The following is a 21,514-nucleotide window of genomic DNA, read 5'->3' as shown; positions in this document are numbered from 1 at the left end:
TAAGGAAATATCTTAAAGGAAAGAACCAAACCAGAGCGTAGGTTCAGATGTTGTTTAAGGAGGACATGCAGTATAGCTGTATAGCTGTATATCTCAGATTTCTGTAAAGTTATTTATTTCATATTCTGTATAGTTTTTCATATTTATATCCTGTTCATAGCCTGTACATAGCTTGTACTCACTACAGCCTGTACATACTTATAGTTATAGAATATTCACAACATACTTCATACCGTGTACATTATAACATACCATAATAGACCCATTTCTGTAATATACTCACATATCTATATTATTGCTAATATATATTGTAATATATCTATATCACTAAAGCACTTCTGGATGGATGCAAACTGCATTTCGTTGCCCTGTACCTGTGCATGTGCAATGACAATAAAGTTGAATTCTATTCTATTCTATTCTATTCTAATAGAGGAGGATGCTAGGAGCTAGCAGATGATCCACTGTAGCGATCCCTAAAGGGAGCAGCCAAAATAAGAAGATAAAGATATCATGCTTGTCTTGAGTTTCCCTCTGAAATACATACATAGACTTTGGGAGATGTAGAGTAATATTAGAGAGAAAATAAATATTAGTAAAGGTTATTGAAGATAATAAACAGTTGAGGCCTTTTTTTTCATATTTATGTTCCTAAGTTGAAAGCATGCTAACTGTTTTATTTGGCTTTGTGTTTAGCAGGAAGAAGCATTTCATCACTGACTGCTGTTCATGAGAACATTGACACTCGGTACAGTCCGCTAACATTTGCGTGGAGTATACCCAGTCGCCGCTAAGTGGTGCTCTCCTCTCTAATCCGCTGTAACAAATCGTGATTGACAGCTGCCTTTGTCCCGCCTGCTTTGAGCGGCTGTCCAATCACGGATTACGTCACTTTGTTGTAGCGGAACTGAGCGCTCGAAAGGGAAACTGTCTGCCAGAAACCAACACAACAAGGTAAATTTTAACACGCTAATCCGCGTTTTACCATTTTTGTTTTAATATTTCAATGCATATGTAGTTTATTGGCTATCTGAATACGATGGTGGCATGTTTGAAGTCAATATAAAGCCTTAAAATGGACTGAGGCCTGAAGTCAGCGGTTAGATGAAGCCTGTCGGCGGCTAATTAGCCGCTAGCAGCCGAGCTAGCATGACACATTGAGCTTGAATAATAGGTAATGTTTACGTAAACAGTGAGCTTAAAGTCGGGCAGCTACCCAAAACTACAGTTATAATGTGTATCTTTAGCACTTTATCTGACAGCTGATTTGATGTTTCGCCCCGGGTAAGCATATAAGCTTAATATCAGTGCACCCTAAATTTAACTACTTACTTCAGGACAACACATGACCCTTTAAGTCTCTGTAAGCGCCACTTTATGTTTTGGTTGATTTTTGTTTGAATAAATAGATCATCATCATCATCATCATCATCATTATTATTGTTGTTGTTGTTGTTGTTGTTGTTATTGTTATTTAATATTAACAAGTTTAAAATTGAGATCTTGAATCAGTACAGAATGACAGAGACGTTTCTGTTTACTGCTTTAGACTTGAAAGACGAATATTAATTTAATTTTAACAAAGAATGTAACAAAATTAACATGGTGATAGAAGTAAAACTTCAAGCAAGGAAACAATAATTTTTTAAAGACCCAATTTCTGGGCAAAGTCTGCCATTTTAAAGCAGTCAGGTTGACTGCTTGCTCTGTAGATGCAGCTTTTGTGCTGCTGAACAATTAAATTACAAATAATTATAGATAATGCTTGGAAATATACGCACGGATAGGTTTCAAGGTGGCTTCCAAGTGGTGAAGGAACTTTGCTTGAAGTAGTTTCATATTTAAATGCAAACTTTATGCACACAAGTTGATTCAAACAGTATTGTATTAATGACCTGAAAAGTTGCAGATTTATTTGTGACTTTGACCGAAAACTGTCAGCAAAGAAGGCTCTTATTTATGAATGTCAATTAGTGCTAAAATGTATTTGTGCTCCTTTTTCATGCAGAACAGTCAATTTAAATATATCCATAAAACAAACATGACAAAAATGGTTTAGTTCCCAGAGGTATTTATAACACTTTAAATATAATTTGTGGGGTACACTGCTCGTTTGACTAAACAAGCTATTTGAAGGTGTCACCCTTATCTCTGGTAGAGTGTGAATGACAGTTTCTCAAGGGTACACTGATAAACATGAAGTGAATATTAGTAAGCGCTAGTATTAGCCTTATTAAGGGAATATCAGTGTATTGGCAAGCACAAACTCACTTCCAACATTGTGTAAAATGTGACTAAAAACAGAATGGAATGATTTTAAAATCTCACAAACCCAGATTTTATTCACATGGAGACACTGTTTTATGAAAAATATCCGTTCATTTTTAATTTCATGTCAGAAACATGTTTCCATAAATTTGGTTTGGGAGCAATTAAAGGTTAAAAAAGTAAGCAGTATGAAGAAGAAACAGATGGAGGAACATTTTGTAACTAATTGGATTAATTGGCAAAAAGTCAGTAACATGATCTGTTGCCAAAAAACAAAAACTGCATCTACAAATTGGAGAATAGTTTCGGAGTAATGTACCTCGATAATAAAGTTGTTAAGACTTTGAGTATCTCATCATCTGCAGTCCACAACAATATTAAATGATTCAAAGTGCCCAAGGGACAATGTCGACAATCACTATTGGATGCCATTGCAATTTAGCCCCTCAAGCAACACTGCATTAAAAACAGACAGGATTATGTTATTCTGAAAATCACTGCATGGGTTCAGGAACACTTGTTGATATTACTGTCTTTTAACACACTTCAACATCACATCCACAAATGCAGATTAAAGCTCTATTATGCAAATAATAATCCATATGTGAACATGATCCAGAAACCTCATCTTCTCTGGGTCACAGCTCATTGAAAAGGGACTGAGGCAAATAGAAAACTGTTCTGAGGTCATATGAATTGAAATTCTTTTTGCAAAACGTGGACACTGTATCCTCTTGACTAAAGAGGAGAGGGATTATCTGGCTTTTTTTTTTTCTTCAAAAAAGTCCTTCCATAAATCAGTAAGACAATGTGAAACTGCATACCGCTGCTATGAAAACAGCGTGACTTCCTGGTCCGGGTGCTGAACTGGACTGCCTGCAATCCAGCTCTTTTGCTGACTGAAAACATTTGGAACACTATGAAAAAGAAGAACTTTTTTGAGACGTGTTGCTACTATCAAATTCAAAATGAGATAATAATGATAATTACCACCAATATGGGCCCATAATTCCACAGTTGGTTAATCTTTAATTTTCATATTCCGAACAAATGAAGCCAATTGACAGACTAATAGTTATGGCCTTACTTCTAAATAGTCTACTAGTGTTTTAACTCTCACAGATTTGATACGTAGATGATACTTAAAATGCTACAAAACTGTTTTTAACTGTTTTTAAAAAACAGTTAAACTCTTCTGTTCAAACAAGCCTTTTGTTGATCTACATATTTTATTTTATTTTATTTTATTTTTTTTACATTATTTACATTTGATCTTTTACATTGTATATAATGTCTATTGATTTTATTGTTTATTTTAATATTTTAATATTTGTGTACAGCGCTTTGTGATTGCCTGTCTGCGAAAAGCGCTTAATAAATAAAGTTTACTTACTTACTTACTAAAATTATAACACAAGTAATCTCAGGGGATTTCAGAATAGTAACTACCATATTTTTCGGACCATAAGACGCACTGGATTATAAGGTGCACTGTCGATGAACGGGTCTGCTTCCATACATAGGCGCACCGGATTATAAGGCGCATTAAGCGAAACAAGCGTTAGCATTCCAGCTTTACTGTTTATGTTATGCTAGCATAGCTGTGCCGCTAGCGATCATGTAGCACATCATTATATACCATCTAGCCCAACTTCAGTAACGCTACAAACGTCACTGCTGTTTAGTTTTCTGTCTTCACTTATGTTGGAAGTGATAGCAGAGCTGTACATTTTAATTTTTTCAGAAATCTCTCTGTCAGAACATGGTATATCTTGTTTAGGTGGAAACTAGCGAGCTAACTTCCTGATAATTTCTAACTCCGTTAAATGTAATAAATTCTGTTTTCATGGATGCCTGGATGTTAAACTTAACTGTTACACCCGGTAAAGCAACAACACTGATCATTTTATTACAGAGGAAAGAATTTAGACAGTTTATAACTCTCGGTGATGCTGCAGTGTTCGTCTGACTTTGGGACCTGATGCGGACGGAGTTTTGTACCCAGATTACTCCGCAAGGCTCCTGACTATGGTAGCCATAATGCTCCAACAATCCATCAAGCTGTGCGGCTTCGTAGCTTAAGTCATTCTAAAACATTTTTTGACAGATTTTTGAGCACTGTGTACCACATAAAATCGGTTCGAGGTCCGTAAGCACAACCAGAATTCATACATAAGGCGCACTGTCAATTTTTGAGAAAGTTAAAGGATTTTAAGTGCGCCTTATAGTGCAGAAAATACGGTAGTTTAAAGTAAAGCACAACAATTTTCATTTGAGCAAGCACAGTAGGGGGTCTTATTAGCAGGAAGAAACCTCAGAGAGAACCAGACTGGTTCAGTGAGGGCTGCCATCTGTCTCTACTGGTTGGGGAAAGGGTAGAAAGAAAACATTAGCATTGAGAAACAGCAAACATGCTAATCAGGTTGGTGGGTCATTCAACGATAAATTCAGTGAGTGTCTCCCACCTGAGCCTCTCCGAATAAACAGATTCTTTTTTATTAATGACCATTCAATATTCTAAGAACATATGCTAAATTTACCTTCACACTATGAAAAAGTCTTTTTTTCAAGCCCTCAGTGGGTGAAAATTTGCACTGACATAAAGCATGTAGTTTGAGTAGCATCTAAAAATGAATCTGGTACCAAAATGTAGATATATAGCTTTCATAGCTTGTTTTCACCAGCCAGATAGCTTACACAGTGGTATAACCCTTGAGAGTTTATCCAAAATGCACTTCCTGAAGTTTCTTTCTGGGTACCAGTGTTTGTTTCTGTTATTCTATGTGATAGACATTACATTGATACAGTTTAGTTATTTGAACAGTGATATATCCCATGATGATCCTCAAAGTTGGTTACAGAAGAAACTGTGCTAAACAAAAAATTGATTTTAGCCTTAGATGGTGACACTTGGAGTGGGTGTAAAGTTAATTTGGTTGCAGTTCTTCACTCGATGTTAAATTTGTTTTTCAGCCCAGAAAATTTCATGCTACAGCTCCTCCTGTACTTAAGAGATTATGAGGGCTCAAAAATGCTGTTAAAATGACACAAATCAATGTGTTTATATGCAGTGACCCTGGTCTAGACAGCAGTCAAACATAAAACATATGCAGCTCCCAAAGTTGCCTGCAGAAAGGTAAAGAGGACACAAACCCCACCTAACCAAAACAAGCAACTTTATTGTCACATCGTGATAATTTCTGTCCTCTGTCCATATGGTCTTAGTTAATCTAGAACCAAACATCTCATCAGTTATTTTCCTTTAAGTAGCTTTAAAATGATTTAAGCTTCTGTTCTTTGTTTTAGGTTTTTAGTATTTGCACAGGCTGTAACCTCTGTGTTTTTATGGCTCAGTTTGCCTCAGCATTTAATAAGAAGCTGACTATGTGAAGTGTCAAAACAAAAACTCAAGCCTTAGCAGTGGTTTGCAGTGACCTTCAGCATGTGTCTTGGTTGCGATGCAAAGTCTATAGCACAGGGAGCTGTTTAGTGAGTTTGGGGTATTAGAAAACAGTGGAAGCTTGCAGCTCCAAAATTCAATTTTGTATTTCTTCTGCTTGCAGTATAGACTTTTTATTATTTAATAAACTGTCGTAGTCACTTTGATTTTCTAGCTGTCCAAATATAGAGCTCCTCTCAGCAATAACAATAGCTAAAGAACTGAATGTTTTGAGTAGGACTTGTAATGCCTGAATATGGTAGGACAGGGACATTGTATTAACATTAATACACAATTAAAGTAAATGAATAGGCAAAATTAAGGATACGTTGTTAAAAAGAATAATACAGGCATTACCTAAGGTCTTTGTTAAAACCACGTATCTTAATTTGCAGCTGTCTGTCCTTTTAAATTTATTCATGAATGACAGTGGGGTTTTTTCTGTTTTATTCATGTTTATTATATCACAGTATCTTGTGTCTGGACAGCTGCATCTCTCATATTGAGCAGATCAACAAATTCCTCATGCCACCTCTCACTGATATGCAGCCAGTTTTGGCCATCTTTTAAATTCAGTTGAGGTATACAGATGGATCCAGTTCAGCCTCACACTTCGAGCTTGATTTGACTTTTAGAAAGCCCTGAAAGTACGAGAGGCGGTGTTTCTTTAGCACGGTGTAGGTTAACTTGTTTGATTAAATCGCATGTCCACTCACCTTTTCAGCTCATCTGGGAATGTGCACTTTGGACCTCCTCAATGATAATGTGCATCTAAATGTGTCCAATTTATGGGGATAAGATACTATATTGGTGCCATCAGCAGAAGCAGGCAGAGTAGTATTAGCTCCACAATGGGTATCCAGACACTGTTGCATAAATTTTAGGAAGTGGCCTAAGGTAATGATGCCAGTATGATGCAACTGCAATAATTTAATCATGCATCTGTAATACCAACTTCCCTTGTGTCCCAGGATGTGTCTACTGGGATTAAGATCTTAAAATATCCCATCAGTTGCTCAGTTGAGGCTCATTTGAATCAGGAGGAAGTGGGATCAAACTGGCATACATTTAGATTTTTATAACTAGAGAATGTAAAGAAAACATTAAATATGACGGGTTAGATCGGGGTATGGTCCTGGATGTTTATTAGGTTGTTTGTTTTCTTTCCAGATTTTAAGTGTCTGCTTGAGGCGCAGATAGATTCATGTCAGTACTTAGGTAATTATTCTGGTGCTGCCTTCAGCCCAAAGTGCATTTGCATCGTATTTCTATTGAGGGAGTGGGCTGATGAATATACATGCCCTGCTTCACATTCGTTTCACTTGTTGCCTGCTTTGGTACTGCCCAGTTAAGCTGCTCTTTCAGTGTCTGAGGAGCTCTCCAGGCAGTTTGAGGGTTAAGTGCTTTGGTCAAGAGCCCTTGGCTGTTGGACATTAAATTAGAGTGAGTATTGTTCATTTATATAGATATATTTTCAACAAGTGACGAGTGGCTGCAAGGTTTGACAAGGGCATGGCATTGCACGCAGATGCTGTGGGGTCTGAGGCTTCATTAATAGACCATTGTAGTTCTTGTTCTTGTGTTTTTCAAAGATTTTGATATGATGTCCCCAGAGGGCTTTAATAAAGTGGCAGAGCTAAGGCAATAAGAGAGGATATCTCTTTGATTCTTATCGTGATTGCTCTGCAGCTCATCCTTGTCTCTGTAGTATCCTTGTCTCGTCTAACCTGCTAACTGTGTTTCTGGTACCTGTGTCCTCCCGGCATCAGATGGAGGTGGAGCAGCTCCTGTCTCTGTCAGGCTCAGCACTGGCCCAGGCTGTCAGCTCTCTGCTGGAGACCCCAGGCCTCTATGTTTTCTCTGACATCTTGGAGCTGCCTAATGTCAGAGAGGTAAATGCTCTTTCCTCACGCTTTATCCACACACTCTGCCCTTTGGGATATTGTCAGTCCTGGCATGAATGAAAATCATTATTAGTTAAGTCTTGTGTTTAAATGCACCATCAATAAATTCTTCCAAAACTAACTAAAGATACCAACAACACCACAGAGAACAACCACACTGATAATTTTATTGGAGCTGAAAGAATTTGCACCATTTTTAACTCAGTGGTGCCTCAGTGCTTGTTTGCTTTTTGGACTTGAAGGAGCTTTTGGATCCTGAAGTGATAATGATGTCATACTTAACAAGTCAATTTCCTGAAGATATATAAACTGAAGATGAACTAGAGCCAAGCTGGTCCCAAAAGATTATGCAGTAAGTCACTATAACCTTTAAGCTTAATCACTTAACCAGAAAATGATTAAGCACAGTCTTATTTACAGTTTTGGCCAGGTAAATGGCAGACCTTCCTGTCTTAATGCTGCCCCCTGGTGGTGAGAGTTTAAGTTAAAAACTGCAGAGGGAAATTACAAAAATGTCCTTTAATGAATACAAGAAGAAGCTGATCAGCCAAACCAGTGGCTGCACAGCTTGTGTGTAGTATGATTGCAAGTGTTTACAAACTGAATCACATTTGCCATCCGTGCAAGTGGAAAAACACCACAGTTATGTTCCAGTGACTGAAATCAGAACTCACCCTCCGATCAACACAACAACACATAATAAGCATCGAGCTCCTGAAGGCACCATAAAGTGCAGGATAACACGTTACATACACACAGCTAATACCCTGTTTTTGAAGCGAAATGCTGCTTTTAAAGGAGAGTGTGATTTAGCAGAAACATTCATCCATTACTTAAGTTAAGCCGTGAAAAGGATGGAGAAAAAGCCAGACCAGCGGGAATATTTGCTAAGGATTTGAGACACCCTTTTTTAGGAGCTAAACAGATAAATTGCATTTGTCCTTATTTAATAAAGAACCATACCAAGGTGAAAAAAAATGAAGACAAGCAGTCCTAAAGAAATATAGCAGAGGACATTTTAACTAACAGATTGCAATAAAAAGACAAGAGAAAAAAGCTAAAGTTGAGATTTCTGAACAGTTCAGACAAAGTGATAAATACCACAGGAAATTAAAAATGTCGGTTTGGAGTCAGTTTAGACAGAAGAGCAACAATACAACAGCCTACACAAATATTTACCTCTGTGTTTTTTCCCCTCACTGTTTTTTAACTGTGCATCTATTTACACAATAATCTATTCCAAACATCCTGTGTGAGTTTATTCAGTTCTATTGTGATTTTCCTCTGGCAGGACAAAGACAAGTGTTCTCTTTTCATCAGACAATATTTGTATTTTTAACAGCAGTGAATATTTTCCTTTCCTCTTAGCTACTTTCCAGACATGCACAACACTCAAATCGACGTAGGCAATTACAGAAGTCAGACGAAGGGCCACTGCGGTCATTCCTTTCCCCCCTATAATTTCTGTTAAATTTAATAGATGGACTCCAGTTATTTATAAGGACAGGGAAAATGGTTTGAAATGGAATAGGATTTCTGCAATAGAGCAGCTGGACATTAGCAAAGAAGAATTTCACCTGCCCTCTTTCTTTTTTTTTTTAAAAAGTTATATTAAAATATTTTTTTTAAACCATGGGGAAGCTGTGCATCAGGAGGTAGCGCAGGTTGTCTGCTAATTGCTAGTGGTTCGATCCCTGTCTCCTTTAACCTGCCTGTCAAAGTATCCTTGGGCAAGAAACTGACTGCAGAGTTGCCCTCATCCATCAGAGTGTAAGTGTGTGAACGATGAAAGCACTTGTATGAATGTGTGTGTTTCAGGTGGATGAGGCTTGGAGTAGCAAAGAGTGATCAGATTTAGTAGAAAAGCACTATGTTAGTACCCGACTGTTTAACATGCATGTTTTAGCCAGGTTTTTATTAATTAAAATATAATTGACACGTTTGTTTATTAAATGGCCACATAAGGTATAAGGTAACTGTACCAGGCGATCTTCCTTATCATGCTGTGTGTAGTCACCCGCCTAAGGCCAACTCTGAGCCAAGAAAAAACCCTGGTGAGGAAATGGATGGATGTGATTACTATTTAAATGTTAAGGACCAGGAAATATTAGACGGGGGTCATTCTGTGTCAGTTCACCATATGCCTCCCACCTGACCATCTCAGATTTGCCAGGGCAAAGATAGTCTCTTAATAGGAATTATGCTAAATTTCAGGTCCCTGCTGTCAGACGTTTTTCTGGCATCTTTTTTTGAGGGGATATTTTAAAGTTCATTTATCTAGAAAATTACTTGAGCTAGATTTTTCAGAGGAAATATCTGGTACCATGACGATATTAATATGGACTGTCGGGGGTGTAGTTTAAATTAACATAGAATGATGGCAGCTTGAAGTGTCATAAATACTTGGATGTCTAATCTCTGACAGCAGATTTGAAGGCTTGTAGAAACTACAAATTCTGGAAGGGGAGAGTAGAGGGCTGATAATTTGTTTATAGCTTCTCATACACAAGGCATATAATATTCTTTAAAAGATCGGGTGAATGGTTTCACTGATGTTCAAGCTTCAGTATAGGTGGAGAGGGAAAAAAAACACATTTTCATCCAACTTCAGTGTGACATTCCCCAGGTATGCCTCCATGTACCAAAATCCAAATTACCTTTTTTAGAAAGAGAAGGTTTCTGTTAATAATATATCAAAATTTGTGATGGTTTTCTGTCTCATTTTCTCAGTATGAGGTGTTTTCTTTTTTTTTTTTTTTTGACACTCTTAAATTTATGTACGGGAGCCAAAGATTGTTTCAGAAGCCGAGCAACATGTTTTAATTTAATTTATGCACCTTCAGGGCCCAGCAGGAAGTTTTTTTTTCTAGCCAAGAAGAGAGGATGTGTGCTCAGTACCATAAGCACATGATTACAGGCAGGAGTTCCTGGTACACTGGATGCAGATATGTAATTAAGGAGGATGACATAAAAAGGCTGAGACTTCCATGAAGGAATTCAACTTTTAGTTACATTCTGCTATTGAAGATAACTTGTTTCATTAACGTTGATGATGCAAGCTATACAGGTAGCAGAATTCATGCATGTGAATGCATGTGGTGTTATATTATATTTCTTCAAATGAATTAAATGCTGTTGGTGTAGTATTTATAATTTCTTTGAAAAAAAATGTCATTAGCTGAATTACTGAGACTTTATGATCAAGTGATTGAAAATTATATCTTGGAAATACTTAAATAAGAATGTTAAAATGCACTTTTGAAGCCCGAGTATCTCTGTAGCCAATAATCTGATAAGGACAATCTCTCAAATTTTATCTCGGCTATTAAAAATGAAAGGCAGCGGGTGAAATTTAGGCCCTTTGTCTTAGATCCAGTAAATTTTAGAAATATTTGAATTTATTATAATCCTCAACTGCCATACATAAAGATGAGTATTTCAAAATTCATACTGGGACAAATTTTGATATGTTATTAGCAGAAATGTCCTCTTTCAAAAAAGGTAATTTAGATTTGGTACATCGGGTCATACCTGGGAAATATCACAGTGAAGTTGAATGAAAATGTGGTTTTGTTTTCCATATTCAAGCTTGAATATCAGTGAAACTATTCAGCTGATCTGGACTGATTTAAAGAATATTTTGTGTCTTGTATATGAGAAGCTATAAAGAAAATATAAGCCCCTACTTATCCCTACGTGAACTTGCAGTTTCTTCAGGACTCCAAATTGAAAGCGATTAGGCATCCAAATATTTATGATGCTTCAAACATCCATCATTCTTTGTTAACCTGAGCTTCACTCCTGAGAGTCAGAGAGTCAGCACCAGATATTTACTCTGAAATATTTGAAGGACACAGCTCAAGTAATTTTCTAGAATTTTAAAGTTGCCGCTCAAAAATTATGCTATAAAACATCTAAAACCTTTCATAACTTAAAGTATTTTTTCTGCAAAAATTAATGTCACCAGGGAGCTGAAATCCAGCATAATTCCTGCTAAATAGTGCATCTTTACCTGGAATCTTTTCAGGCAAAACTGTGAAACTGTCATGTGGGAACTTCTTTTTTTTATTATAAACTGAGATGGAATGACCCACAGATCGCCAGAGATGGATTTTGGAGCCTGGTATGAATGCAGAATAGTCCTAACACATTTGAATATACCCGTCAGGTCTTTTTTTGTGTTTCTTTCTTTTTTACTGACTCACAGAAACACCTCTGCTCTGTCCATGGATAAAATGCCGTTGAATAGCTCTTACGTAGAGAGTCTCATTACTTACAATATTCTGCCACATCATTTTCTCTTTCATCTTCTCTCCAAACCACAGCTGGAGAATGGTCCTCATGCACCGGTGTACCAGCTCCTGAACCTCTTTGCCTATGGAACCTACTGCGACTACAAAGGTATTGCAGCGGCAGCACAATGTAAATAAGTAATAGGGTGGCCCTGCAACTCTTTTATTATGAGCCGTATTTCTTTGCTTCAAGGCAGGCACCTTGACACAGAGGCTTTAAACACCCTCACCTGAAATGCTGCAGGCAGGTGGTTCATGGATAAAAATTGCTGGAGCCTATTTAGACTGATGATTGTCTGTGTCACAAACAGACTGTAAACAAATCTTTTCCAACTTAAATTGCTTTCTGCGTAACACACCAGGAAGCTTCAAGTAGAAGTGGAATCCTAATTATGACTAATTATGTACTGAAGATCAACCAATAGCCTGGAAAAAAAGATTGTAGCCTACTTTATTGTTCTTTCCCTTTTGAGACTTGCCGCCAGGGAGCACATTTACTTTCATAGAGCTGTGTAGTGGATCCCTTAGAGGAGCTGTCAGAGCTGCCGTCTCAGGGGGCGTGAGTCCTGTCACCAGGGTAGCGAGTCAGCAGGAGGCACAGTTGCAGGAAATGGACTTCCTCCTGACTCTGTTCTCTGACTGCTTAAACAGCTCCACACTCACCTTCACCTTGCTGTGTTACATTACACCTCATAGTAATAAGTTTTGCTTCTATTATGTGTGGCTGTTTGACCCTCTGTAAAGTAACACTTACACACTGTTCTGGTAAATGTTTCCCATTGTGTTTCTATTTGTTTTTTTGTGTATTATTATTCTCGTCTGCTGCTGCAGAGAGAGCAGCCTCACTTCCCGAGCTGACCCCGGCACAGAGAAACAAACTCCGTCATCTGTCAATCATCAGCTTGGCTTCCAACCTCAAGGTACAGGTCCATTATTCTCTCGTCCAGGTTTTACATAAAAGTGCAGATGAGCTGTGGTGTTGTATTGATTTTTGTTTTCTTTGTCTCAATCTTAGAAAATAAATTTGCTGCAGGCGTCATAAAGCAAGCCCTGATATAAATGATATGTGGGCAATTCTGCTTTTAGATGGCTTTGCTATTTTCCTCGGGCTCATAATCAGATTTTTTTTTCTCTTTTTCTTTTTAACACTCGTGTGAGGTTGGCTGTGATCCTAAGCTTGTGGCTGTAAATATATCAGCTAAATTTGGAGGAAAACAACAGACGAGCCTCTTAATTTCTCAAGAAAAGTTACCAGCACAACTTGTACCCTTCGTGTCATTTGAAATTTCAGTGCCAGCACTCCATGTCCACGATAAAGTATTCATCTTATGTGTTTTTGTTACAGCATCTCTCCACTGTCCTGCACCTCTCCTTGTGCCCTTTTCTTTTCTCTGCTCCTGATAAATAATAGATTCATTATTCTCACCAGTGCTGTCTTTTTTTTTTCTTCCTCCTCTAACTTAATATCTGTGTCCGTTAACATCGCTCTTTTCACTCCTGCCCCCTTGTTTTTCTCCTTAATGTGTCACCGCTCTCCCTACATGTGGGTTTGAACTCACTAATTGCCCAGTGAAGGATTGTAAAGATTTAAGCTCCTTTCATCTTCCTCTGGCAGTGACATTTACACAAATGAGCGTTTTCACTGTAACATTTTTTTTTTAGTCATTTTCCATCAGAGCACTGAAGTGGAATCAAATTAGCTGCCTGCTTACCTACACTTTCCTCTTCTCTTTATTTTCCCCTCAGTGCCTGCCGTACTCGCTGCTCCTGCAACAGCTCGATTTGAAGAACGTGCGGGAACTCGAGGACCTGCTGATTGAAGCTGTTTACTGCGACATCATCCAGGGGAAACTGGATCAGAGGAACCAGCAGGTGGAGGTAGACTGCAGCGTGGGTCGCGACCTCGGCCCTAATGAGCTGCCAAACATAATCAACACGCTGCAGGAGTGGTCAGTATCACCTCTAAGTGTCTGTGGACACACTTTAGATTTATGTCTCAATTATCTGTTTTTCTTACTCCGTGCTTTTGTTCTCTCTCAGGTGTGCAGGTTGTGAGGCAGTTCTGTGTGGTATTGAGGAGCAAGTCTCGAGGGCAAACCAATACAGAGAGAGCCAGTTAAAGGTCAAAGTCCAAGTGGAAACAGAAGTAAGTCCTTCCTCCCTTCAGTCTTCAGTTCTGTCTCTTTTCCGCTTGGCTACTATCTCCCCTTTTTTCCCTACCAGCCATTTGTGGTATTCTAGTTTCACCCTGACTGCATATTTCGTTATTTGCAACCTCATTTCTGTAATCAGTCTGTAATCAGTGGGAATGCGATTAACAATTTCATAACAGCCATTTAAAGTGATTTCTTTTCTAATGCACTTTGTGTCAGTAAAAACCTGCAGTCCCTTAAATGTCCAGCTGATGTTAAACTAAACATTTTTATTCTCTGTTAGCGCAGCTCTGTGAATTGCTTGGTGGGGTTAAAAAATAGAAAAGATAATGAATGCATTTTTATTTTACATTTTTTCGAGATTTGCATTAAATTGACTGACATGAAGCCACGGTGCAAGTTTGTTTACTTTTCTCATGTTCCCTTCATCAACACTCAGGCAGCCTGCTAGATGCTGTCAGTCACACAGGCACTGACACACCCCTCTATTATTAGTATTCATGCCAGATTTAGACAGTAAATTCACTGATGATGTGTGATTGCTCCAACTAGCTCGAGCTTGACAAATCAAGTGGGCATCTTCCAAGGTTAAAGCTGTCTTAGTACAAAACTCCCTCTCCATGCAAGAGAGCAGCTCAGCAAGGTTAAAGTCCTGTCTGTGGAAAAGGGGCCGAAGCCTCACGTAAACTTTTCACTGCAAATTTGCATGGAAAAGTGAGAGGGGACTTTCAAAGGCATTCATGGGCAGTGTGAACAGGAACAGATGCAGCTACGCAAACATGTTTTTGTATTCATGTAGGTACCTCACTGTTGTTTTAATGTAGACTTACAGATATTTGCAGACTCATTGGGGGTAACTAGAATAGTTTTACATGTTCACTAAACAAACTGTACATGTGTCATATGTAAATGGACCAATAATAACATAGTACTCCTTTACTCCATCTGAGCACTCAAATCCCTTTTACATTAAAACTACATTCAAGCAGCAGAGGCTTTGAGAGCTTTCTAATCATAAAACACATCATCTGACTGTATGTGGCAGTCTGGGCTTTAGTGTCTTGTCCAAGGACACTTCAACAGGTGAAATGGAAGAGCCCGGGATTGAATTTTTGACCTTCTGTTGACCCGCTGGGTGACATTTGCCACTCCCCTTTCACATCTGTCCATACTCTGAAACCTGGCCAGTCTCCCCAATTAGGAATTACTTACCAAATCAACATTTCTTCGCTTTCGTCGTGCCAGCGAGCCGCTCTCTTGGCACAGACGTACCCTTTTACAAGCGTTCGTTTGCTCACAAAGAGTTAAGCTGCATCAAGCCCTCAAAGTGTTCTTAAAGTGAAAGTGTTCTCAGTGTACTTTAACTATAAGATGACCTTTGAAAGTGTTGACTTTAGTATGGATGAGACAACACCACTGTTTCTGCCACTGCTGCATATTTAGATGTGGCTGCTTTATATGAGGCTGTTCTTATATCTATAGAAAACAGTTCATGCAACGATAGGAAAATTAGTTTGATAAAAGCTTTACATACAAAATATAAACAATGTTCACAAGTGTTCGATGTGTTGCCCCTCTGGACTCACAGCATGCGTCAATACGATAAATAAACCACGATAATTCTTTCTCATACACCCTGTATGTATCGGTGGCAGTGGGAATAATCTCTATTCCCGTTGACACCATCAGGGTTATGAGGGGCGCTGGAGCCTATCCCAGCTGTCACGGGGCAAGAGGCGAGGAACGACCTGGACAGGTCACCACAGGATGTCTGTCACAGGGTCAACACATAGAGACAGACAACCATGGATAACGTGCCAAAAATGAATGAATGTGTATTCTCTTTCCATGCTTGGTCTCTTTTTTTTTTCTCTTGAAAAGGTCTTAAAACATCCTAAATTTAACTTGCTTCTACCTGCAGTTCACATGAGTGGACTCGGACTGCTTAAGTTAACAGCGTTTTCATAAGATTAACTAAACGCATTCCTCTGAGAGATTAACATGTAAATATGGACAATATCGCAGCTTATACATTGCCGTTAACTTTTCTGAATTGTGGTTTTGTTACATCATTGTCGTTATAAAATCAGGATTTAGCAGTGCAGCAGCTCGGATAATGGCTTGTCAGTTAAGGCTGCATAACATCAGTATAATGGGACGTGTTTGTGTCACTATTTCATGCTTGTCCTGTTGTCTGACAAGAGAAAAATAGAGGTATGTAAATGAGAACTGCTTTATTGGGAACTCGGCTCTTTTAAAATACAGTTTATGGAAGCAGAGAGAGTAACAGAAGAAGTAAACAACACTGCAGTGTTAGCCACATTTGCCGTGCACTGTGCTGACAATTATTACATGCGGTTAAACTGCTCGAGATGTAACATTTTATATTTAAGTGCAGAAGAAGAAACATAATAAAATAGCACAACAAAGAAAAGAAGAAACAAGAAAACAAATCATCCAATAAATCACTCCACTAAAAGAAGAGATGAAGAAAACTGATTGAATTACTGAAAGCATAAGTAATCTGGTTTGAGGTGACAAAGCAAAGCATGTTTGAAGAAGTGAAAAGATGGCAAGGAGTGGATATTTAAAGGTAACTTATTACAATCAGTGGAACATAAAAGCTTTTATAAGTTTCCTTTGATACAAAATCTACTTTAAAGCTTCTAAATGCAGGCTGTTCCCTCCAGAAGTCATCCACGGGCTCTTCATTACCTTAGAAGACACAGATAACCTCTCCCCGAATTTAAAGTGATTGATTTATCAGCTGAATCGCTCTGAATCCCATTGTTTACAGCTGGTTGCTAGTGGATGTTACAGGTTCTGGTTCAGGATAAATGAGCATCTTGTGTTGCGGTCATTTCGGCAGTCATCTCTACAAGTCTCTGAATTTGGTTCTCTCCACCTGTCCCACTTGAAGAGTCGGGAGAACTGGAGCCTGTCATAGGTTGTCGTAGGAGAGGGGTTTGGTACCTCCTGGTCAGGCCTAAGAACTCACTGTCCATTGCCTCTCACCATCACATCCATTTGTATATCTTCTTGTCCTTAGCGGGCGACCAGCGGCGGTGGTCTGCCGCGCAACCAGTACGCTCCTGTAGGTGCCGCAGGTTCTCTTGCTTGACCAACGATTATCTTCCACGCTTTTCGATCTAAGGCGATGGTTCTTGCCTGCTCGAGGTCAAGTCGAAGGGCCTTCAAATCATCCTGGATTTGTTTCATCCATGTCTTCTTTGGTGCATTTCGATGCACCCTCCAATCGGTGGGGCGGGTCAACCAGAGTAGGCCATGGGGGTAGCGGCTCGGGTCCATTCGACAAATGTGGCCAAACCAAAGGAGTCGGCGGCGCTGGATTAGGTCGCCGATCGTTGGTTGGCTGCCGCAGCTGGTGAGGATGGTGTCATTCGAATGACGGTCGCGAAGGGAAACGCCGAGAATGCATCTAAGGCAACGCATTTGGAAAACTTTGAGCTTGCTCAGGTCGTGTTTGAGCATTGTCCACGTCTCTGCGCCGTAAAGTAGAATGGGCAGGGTTCAGTAAAGGCGGATCTTTGTCGCCAATGAGATGTTGTTCTTCTTCCAGACGCACCAGCGCAGGGAAGCGAATGCTGCCGCCGCCTGCCCGATTCTGGAGCATATCTCCGCTGATGATGCCACTTTCTTCTCCTCGACGAGGGACCCCAGATATTGAAATTGTTGGACTTGTTTGATCTGCACACCATCAAGGTGGACGATCGTTGGTGAGCCGTCGGTGGTCAGGACTTTGGTCTTCTCAGCGTTAACCTTGAGGCCGTACAGTTTGGAGTGCCGGGCGATGTCATAGAGGATGTGAGTTGCCTCGGTGTCGTCTTCGGCAAAAATGGCGCTATCGTCAGCGAACATTAGATAGGTGATAAATCGGTCAGTCGAGGCTTGGACTCCGCGGCAGCCCTTGAATGCTTCCGTTTGTATATGGCCCTTTAGACTAATGTGGGACCGAGGCAGTTGTTCATTCTTATCTACAGTGATGTAGATAAGTAACAGGAAGAAAAAAATCCTCAACTACAAAAGAGACTTTTCAGCTACACGTTTTCTGAGGAAGAAAAACCTGTTATTAAGCATTTGTTTTTTGTGCGTCAACTGTGATGTCACCACAGTCCTGTGATCGTTGACACTTCTTGGTTCAGGTGCACCTTACACACTGCAGTTGTCACTTGCATGTTCTCAGCATCAGTGCTGTTATGGGAATAGAAGAAGTTAAAGTAGGAAGCAAGCTTTCAAGCTGTTGCAGCATCTCCTACTCTGTAATCAGACCATCTCTGAGCTCCTGTACTGTTATATCATTGAAATGGCGCTAAAGAAAGAAACGGTCATACACTCTGGTGTCCAACACGGCCAGTACACCAGCCTACAAAATTCAGCACGCGACCATAAAAGGATAATTAGAGTGGAGTTTGGTTTTTGTAACTTTTTACATGCACAAAAAAAACAAGATCTGCTCCCTGACGTGTGTTTGTCCGCTTGTGTAGATCCTTTTCTTCATTCTGGGTGTGCAGCCGACAAAGACATGTAGCAGTGACGCTGTACGTAGGTAGAATGCTGATTGGTTGAAAGTTTGGCTTGAACAGGACAGCAGAGTTCAGCGCAATGGGGAAAGAAGATGGGAAAAATATCAAAGACCAAACAATCAGCACGAGACACACAGACAGCAGCCGCAGTGGACCGTCTTAATCATTTTTAACTCAGTTTCACTTCACTACAAAGAAGTTCTTTGTCTGTTATGGCTGCTGTCTTCTCCACAGCAGGCTGAAGGACCAACAGCAGCCCAGACACAAGAGTTTTACGTTACCAGTTGTTCTAAATATTTTTGACATGGCCTCCTGGTGTCACTAACACAAGAGGACACCCACGCTCGTCCCTTTAATTTTCAGTTTTTACCCTCTCTCTTCACTTCTCCACCAGGTCTCAAATCTACAGAAGACGTTAAAGGCCAGCGCCGCGTCTCCATCGTCAGGCCCCGCTCCAGCTGGAGCCGCCTCCAATCAGGACGCAGACCAACCCGCCGAGCCACGAGACCCCGCTTCCTCTCAGGAACCGAGACAACCAGGCAAAAAGAGCTCAAAGGTGAAAGGGTGAGTGGCGTCCCGCTGTGTTTGTAGTGGTTGCACGTAGCGGGCAGCAGAGTATTTTGAGTGAGCTGCTTTCATATTTATTTATTTTATTATACAAAAGCACCCACCAGGAGTTTGCATAGAAATTGCATTTATTGTTTTCATGGCTAAATATTTTACAGATTGAGCGCATTTTATTCAAATTGGTTGGTACGCTTTTAAATGAAGTTTCTGTTGTTGAGGTTCTTCTCTCCCCCATCCAAATAAGAAATTCATTTTTACAAGTCACAAAATTGGAACAGAAAGCTTCATATGGAGGTTTTTTCCATTACGTTTGTTTTATCGCTGCACCTCCTTTTGTTCTTTGAAGCACTTTGTAACTGTGATTTTTGAAAGGTGCTTCATAAATACGTATATCCCTACTTATAAGCATGAAACTATAAAGACTACTTCAAACACTAAATTAAAGCCATTAGTCCGGGTTTCTTGTAGAGAGCAAAACGTTAATTCAGCCGAGAACCACCGTGTTTCCATTTTTCTAATAAACAGTAAAAAGCCAGCTGCTGCTGTAAGTGGCTTGTCTGTGCAGAGCGTGTGTCTGCATGAAGTAGCTTTATTATCAGATGCACATTAGTGTTTTGCAGCGGTACCATAACCCCGCTATCAGGAACTCTCTTTCTGTTCTGCTTCCATCCGGCCTAATTACCAGTGGCTAATTTCACATCTGTCCTGGATTGTAAAATGTCAGTGGATATACAAACGCCCCGCGTGTTTCCTTCCTGAAAGAACCATTTCCCCCCTCCAGTGACCGGCCGAGATGCTTTGCTTGGCTGCTGTTTATGTTGTTCTTGTCAAACAGAGAGCAGTGATTATTTTCTGGCTGCCTGTCACATTTTGACGAAGCATAGAGCCCTGTAATTTCCATCACTCAGCACCACACATCATTCAAATGAAGATCCACTCAGTGTTTTAAAATCCAAATTAATGATAGCTTAACCTCAATCCTCAAATGAAAACAAGTTTTGACACCATTTCTTTATGAAGCTATTTAAAGGATGGGACTGATACTGCAGCTGTTATTATTAGAAATCTGCTCTTTGCCGAAATATGCAGAAGAAGAAAATCCACTGTGATCAGTGCCACTGCGAAAAAAACAAAACTGTAAATACTGGTGTTGGGAATTTTAGCATAAAGACACTTTTGCACCCAGGTTGCATCAGTAATTTGTTGCTTCAGTAGAGCAAGCAGAAAGTAAACATGTAAGTCATCAAATTATTTAAATAAAAAAAAGAAACACCAGCTGAGTTTTGTATTTGTTTTCTGTCCAGGCTGCGAGGCAGCGGCAAGATCTGGTCCAAGTCCAACTGAGGACGAAGGGACAGCGGCACTGATGGACACTCACTAATCAACGGGCACACACGGTGTTGACAAAAACAAACATTTAAATAAATAAATAAAATGTGATCACAGTTCATTTACCACAGAACAACCAGGGAGCTTCACGGGAACTTTTTCTTCTAACCAAATCTCACCCTGACGGATTGAGAACCACACACGGAGCTGATGGATAAAGCAGGCGTGACATCCTCTCCTGCAGTCGTTAACGGGCGGACTGTTTGTGTAAATACACGGAGACAGAGCAGTCTGCAGCAGGAGTCAGTTGCCTTTGACCAGAAACAGGATCAGTGTATTTGACGCCTGTTTGTTTGTGTATGCGTGTGTGTGTGCATGCGCGAGTGTGTGTGTGTTTGTGTGTGTGTGTGTGTGTGTGTGTGTGTGTGTGTGCATTTTTTTGGTCTAAATTGTTCTCTTGGTTTAGTTTAATTCTATGTTGCTTTGTATTATTTGTCTCTCTCGCTCGCTTCTGAGGTGAGACGTGTAAAAAAGGAAAAAAAATCTGAATATAAATTGTTGGAAAATAAAACGAAGCCCTGTACTTGTCTCGACTGTCTCATTAATGTCACTGTCACTTCTTTTATTAAATGCGCTTCAGAGTCTAACTCCGGAGGGTGCGCTGCTAAATGTTAACTCGCAGAAGGGGGCTACCCGTTAGGAGGTCAAGCCATTAATTAGGGCATGTCCCCAAAGAGACTAATGTATTATAGAGCTGAGGCTTCCCCTGTGCACTACCAGCATGGCTACACATACACAGACACACACACACACAGAAACTCTAAGAGCATCCATATTTCATATGAGAATGTTTTGCCCAGAGCTTCTATTTCAATGTCAAAATTGCCTGTTGAAATTGCCTGCCACCCTTTCTTGTACCTCCATCACGCAGTCAAAATTGCCTTCATCTTCACCGCTCTGTCCTTCTCTCACTCTTTTGATTCTGTTTCCTCTAAATTCTCCGCTCATCGTCCCGTGT

At 39.8% G+C, this 21,514-nt stretch overlaps 1 protein-coding gene across 2 annotated transcripts; it reads left to right on the top strand.

Annotated features, from left to right (window-relative positions):
* Positions 1-855: 855 nt before the first annotated feature.
* Positions 856-21,079, top strand: cops7a (COP9 constitutive photomorphogenic homolog subunit 7A). 2 transcript variants are annotated; one of them, XM_085291701.1, is made up of 8 exons: positions 856-954; positions 7,477-7,599; positions 11,937-12,012; positions 12,735-12,823; positions 13,650-13,852; positions 13,944-14,049; positions 18,995-19,156; positions 20,472-21,079. In XM_085291701.1, the coding sequence occupies exons 2-8, from the start codon at positions 7,477-7,479 to the stop codon at positions 20,532-20,534; spliced, it is 822 nt and encodes a 273-aa protein (XP_085147827.1). In that variant the 5' UTR covers positions 856-954; the 3' UTR covers positions 20,535-21,079. The 2 variants fall into 2 exon arrangements, with proteins under 2 accessions (XP_085147827.1, XP_085147828.1); XM_085291702.1 differs by having other exon boundaries at positions 18,995-19,164.
* Positions 21,080-21,514: the final 435 nt, after the last annotated feature.

The sequence above is a fragment of the Mchenga conophoros genome, linkage group LG11, assembly GCF_057382185.1.
Source record: "Mchenga conophoros isolate Kocher_MC1m ecotype Shallow Benthic linkage group LG11, M_conophoros_male_GT1.1, whole genome shotgun sequence".
Classification (NCBI taxonomy): domain Eukaryota; kingdom Metazoa; phylum Chordata; class Actinopteri; order Cichliformes; family Cichlidae; genus Mchenga; species Mchenga conophoros.
This window is presented reverse-complemented; position numbering and strand designations above follow the sequence as displayed.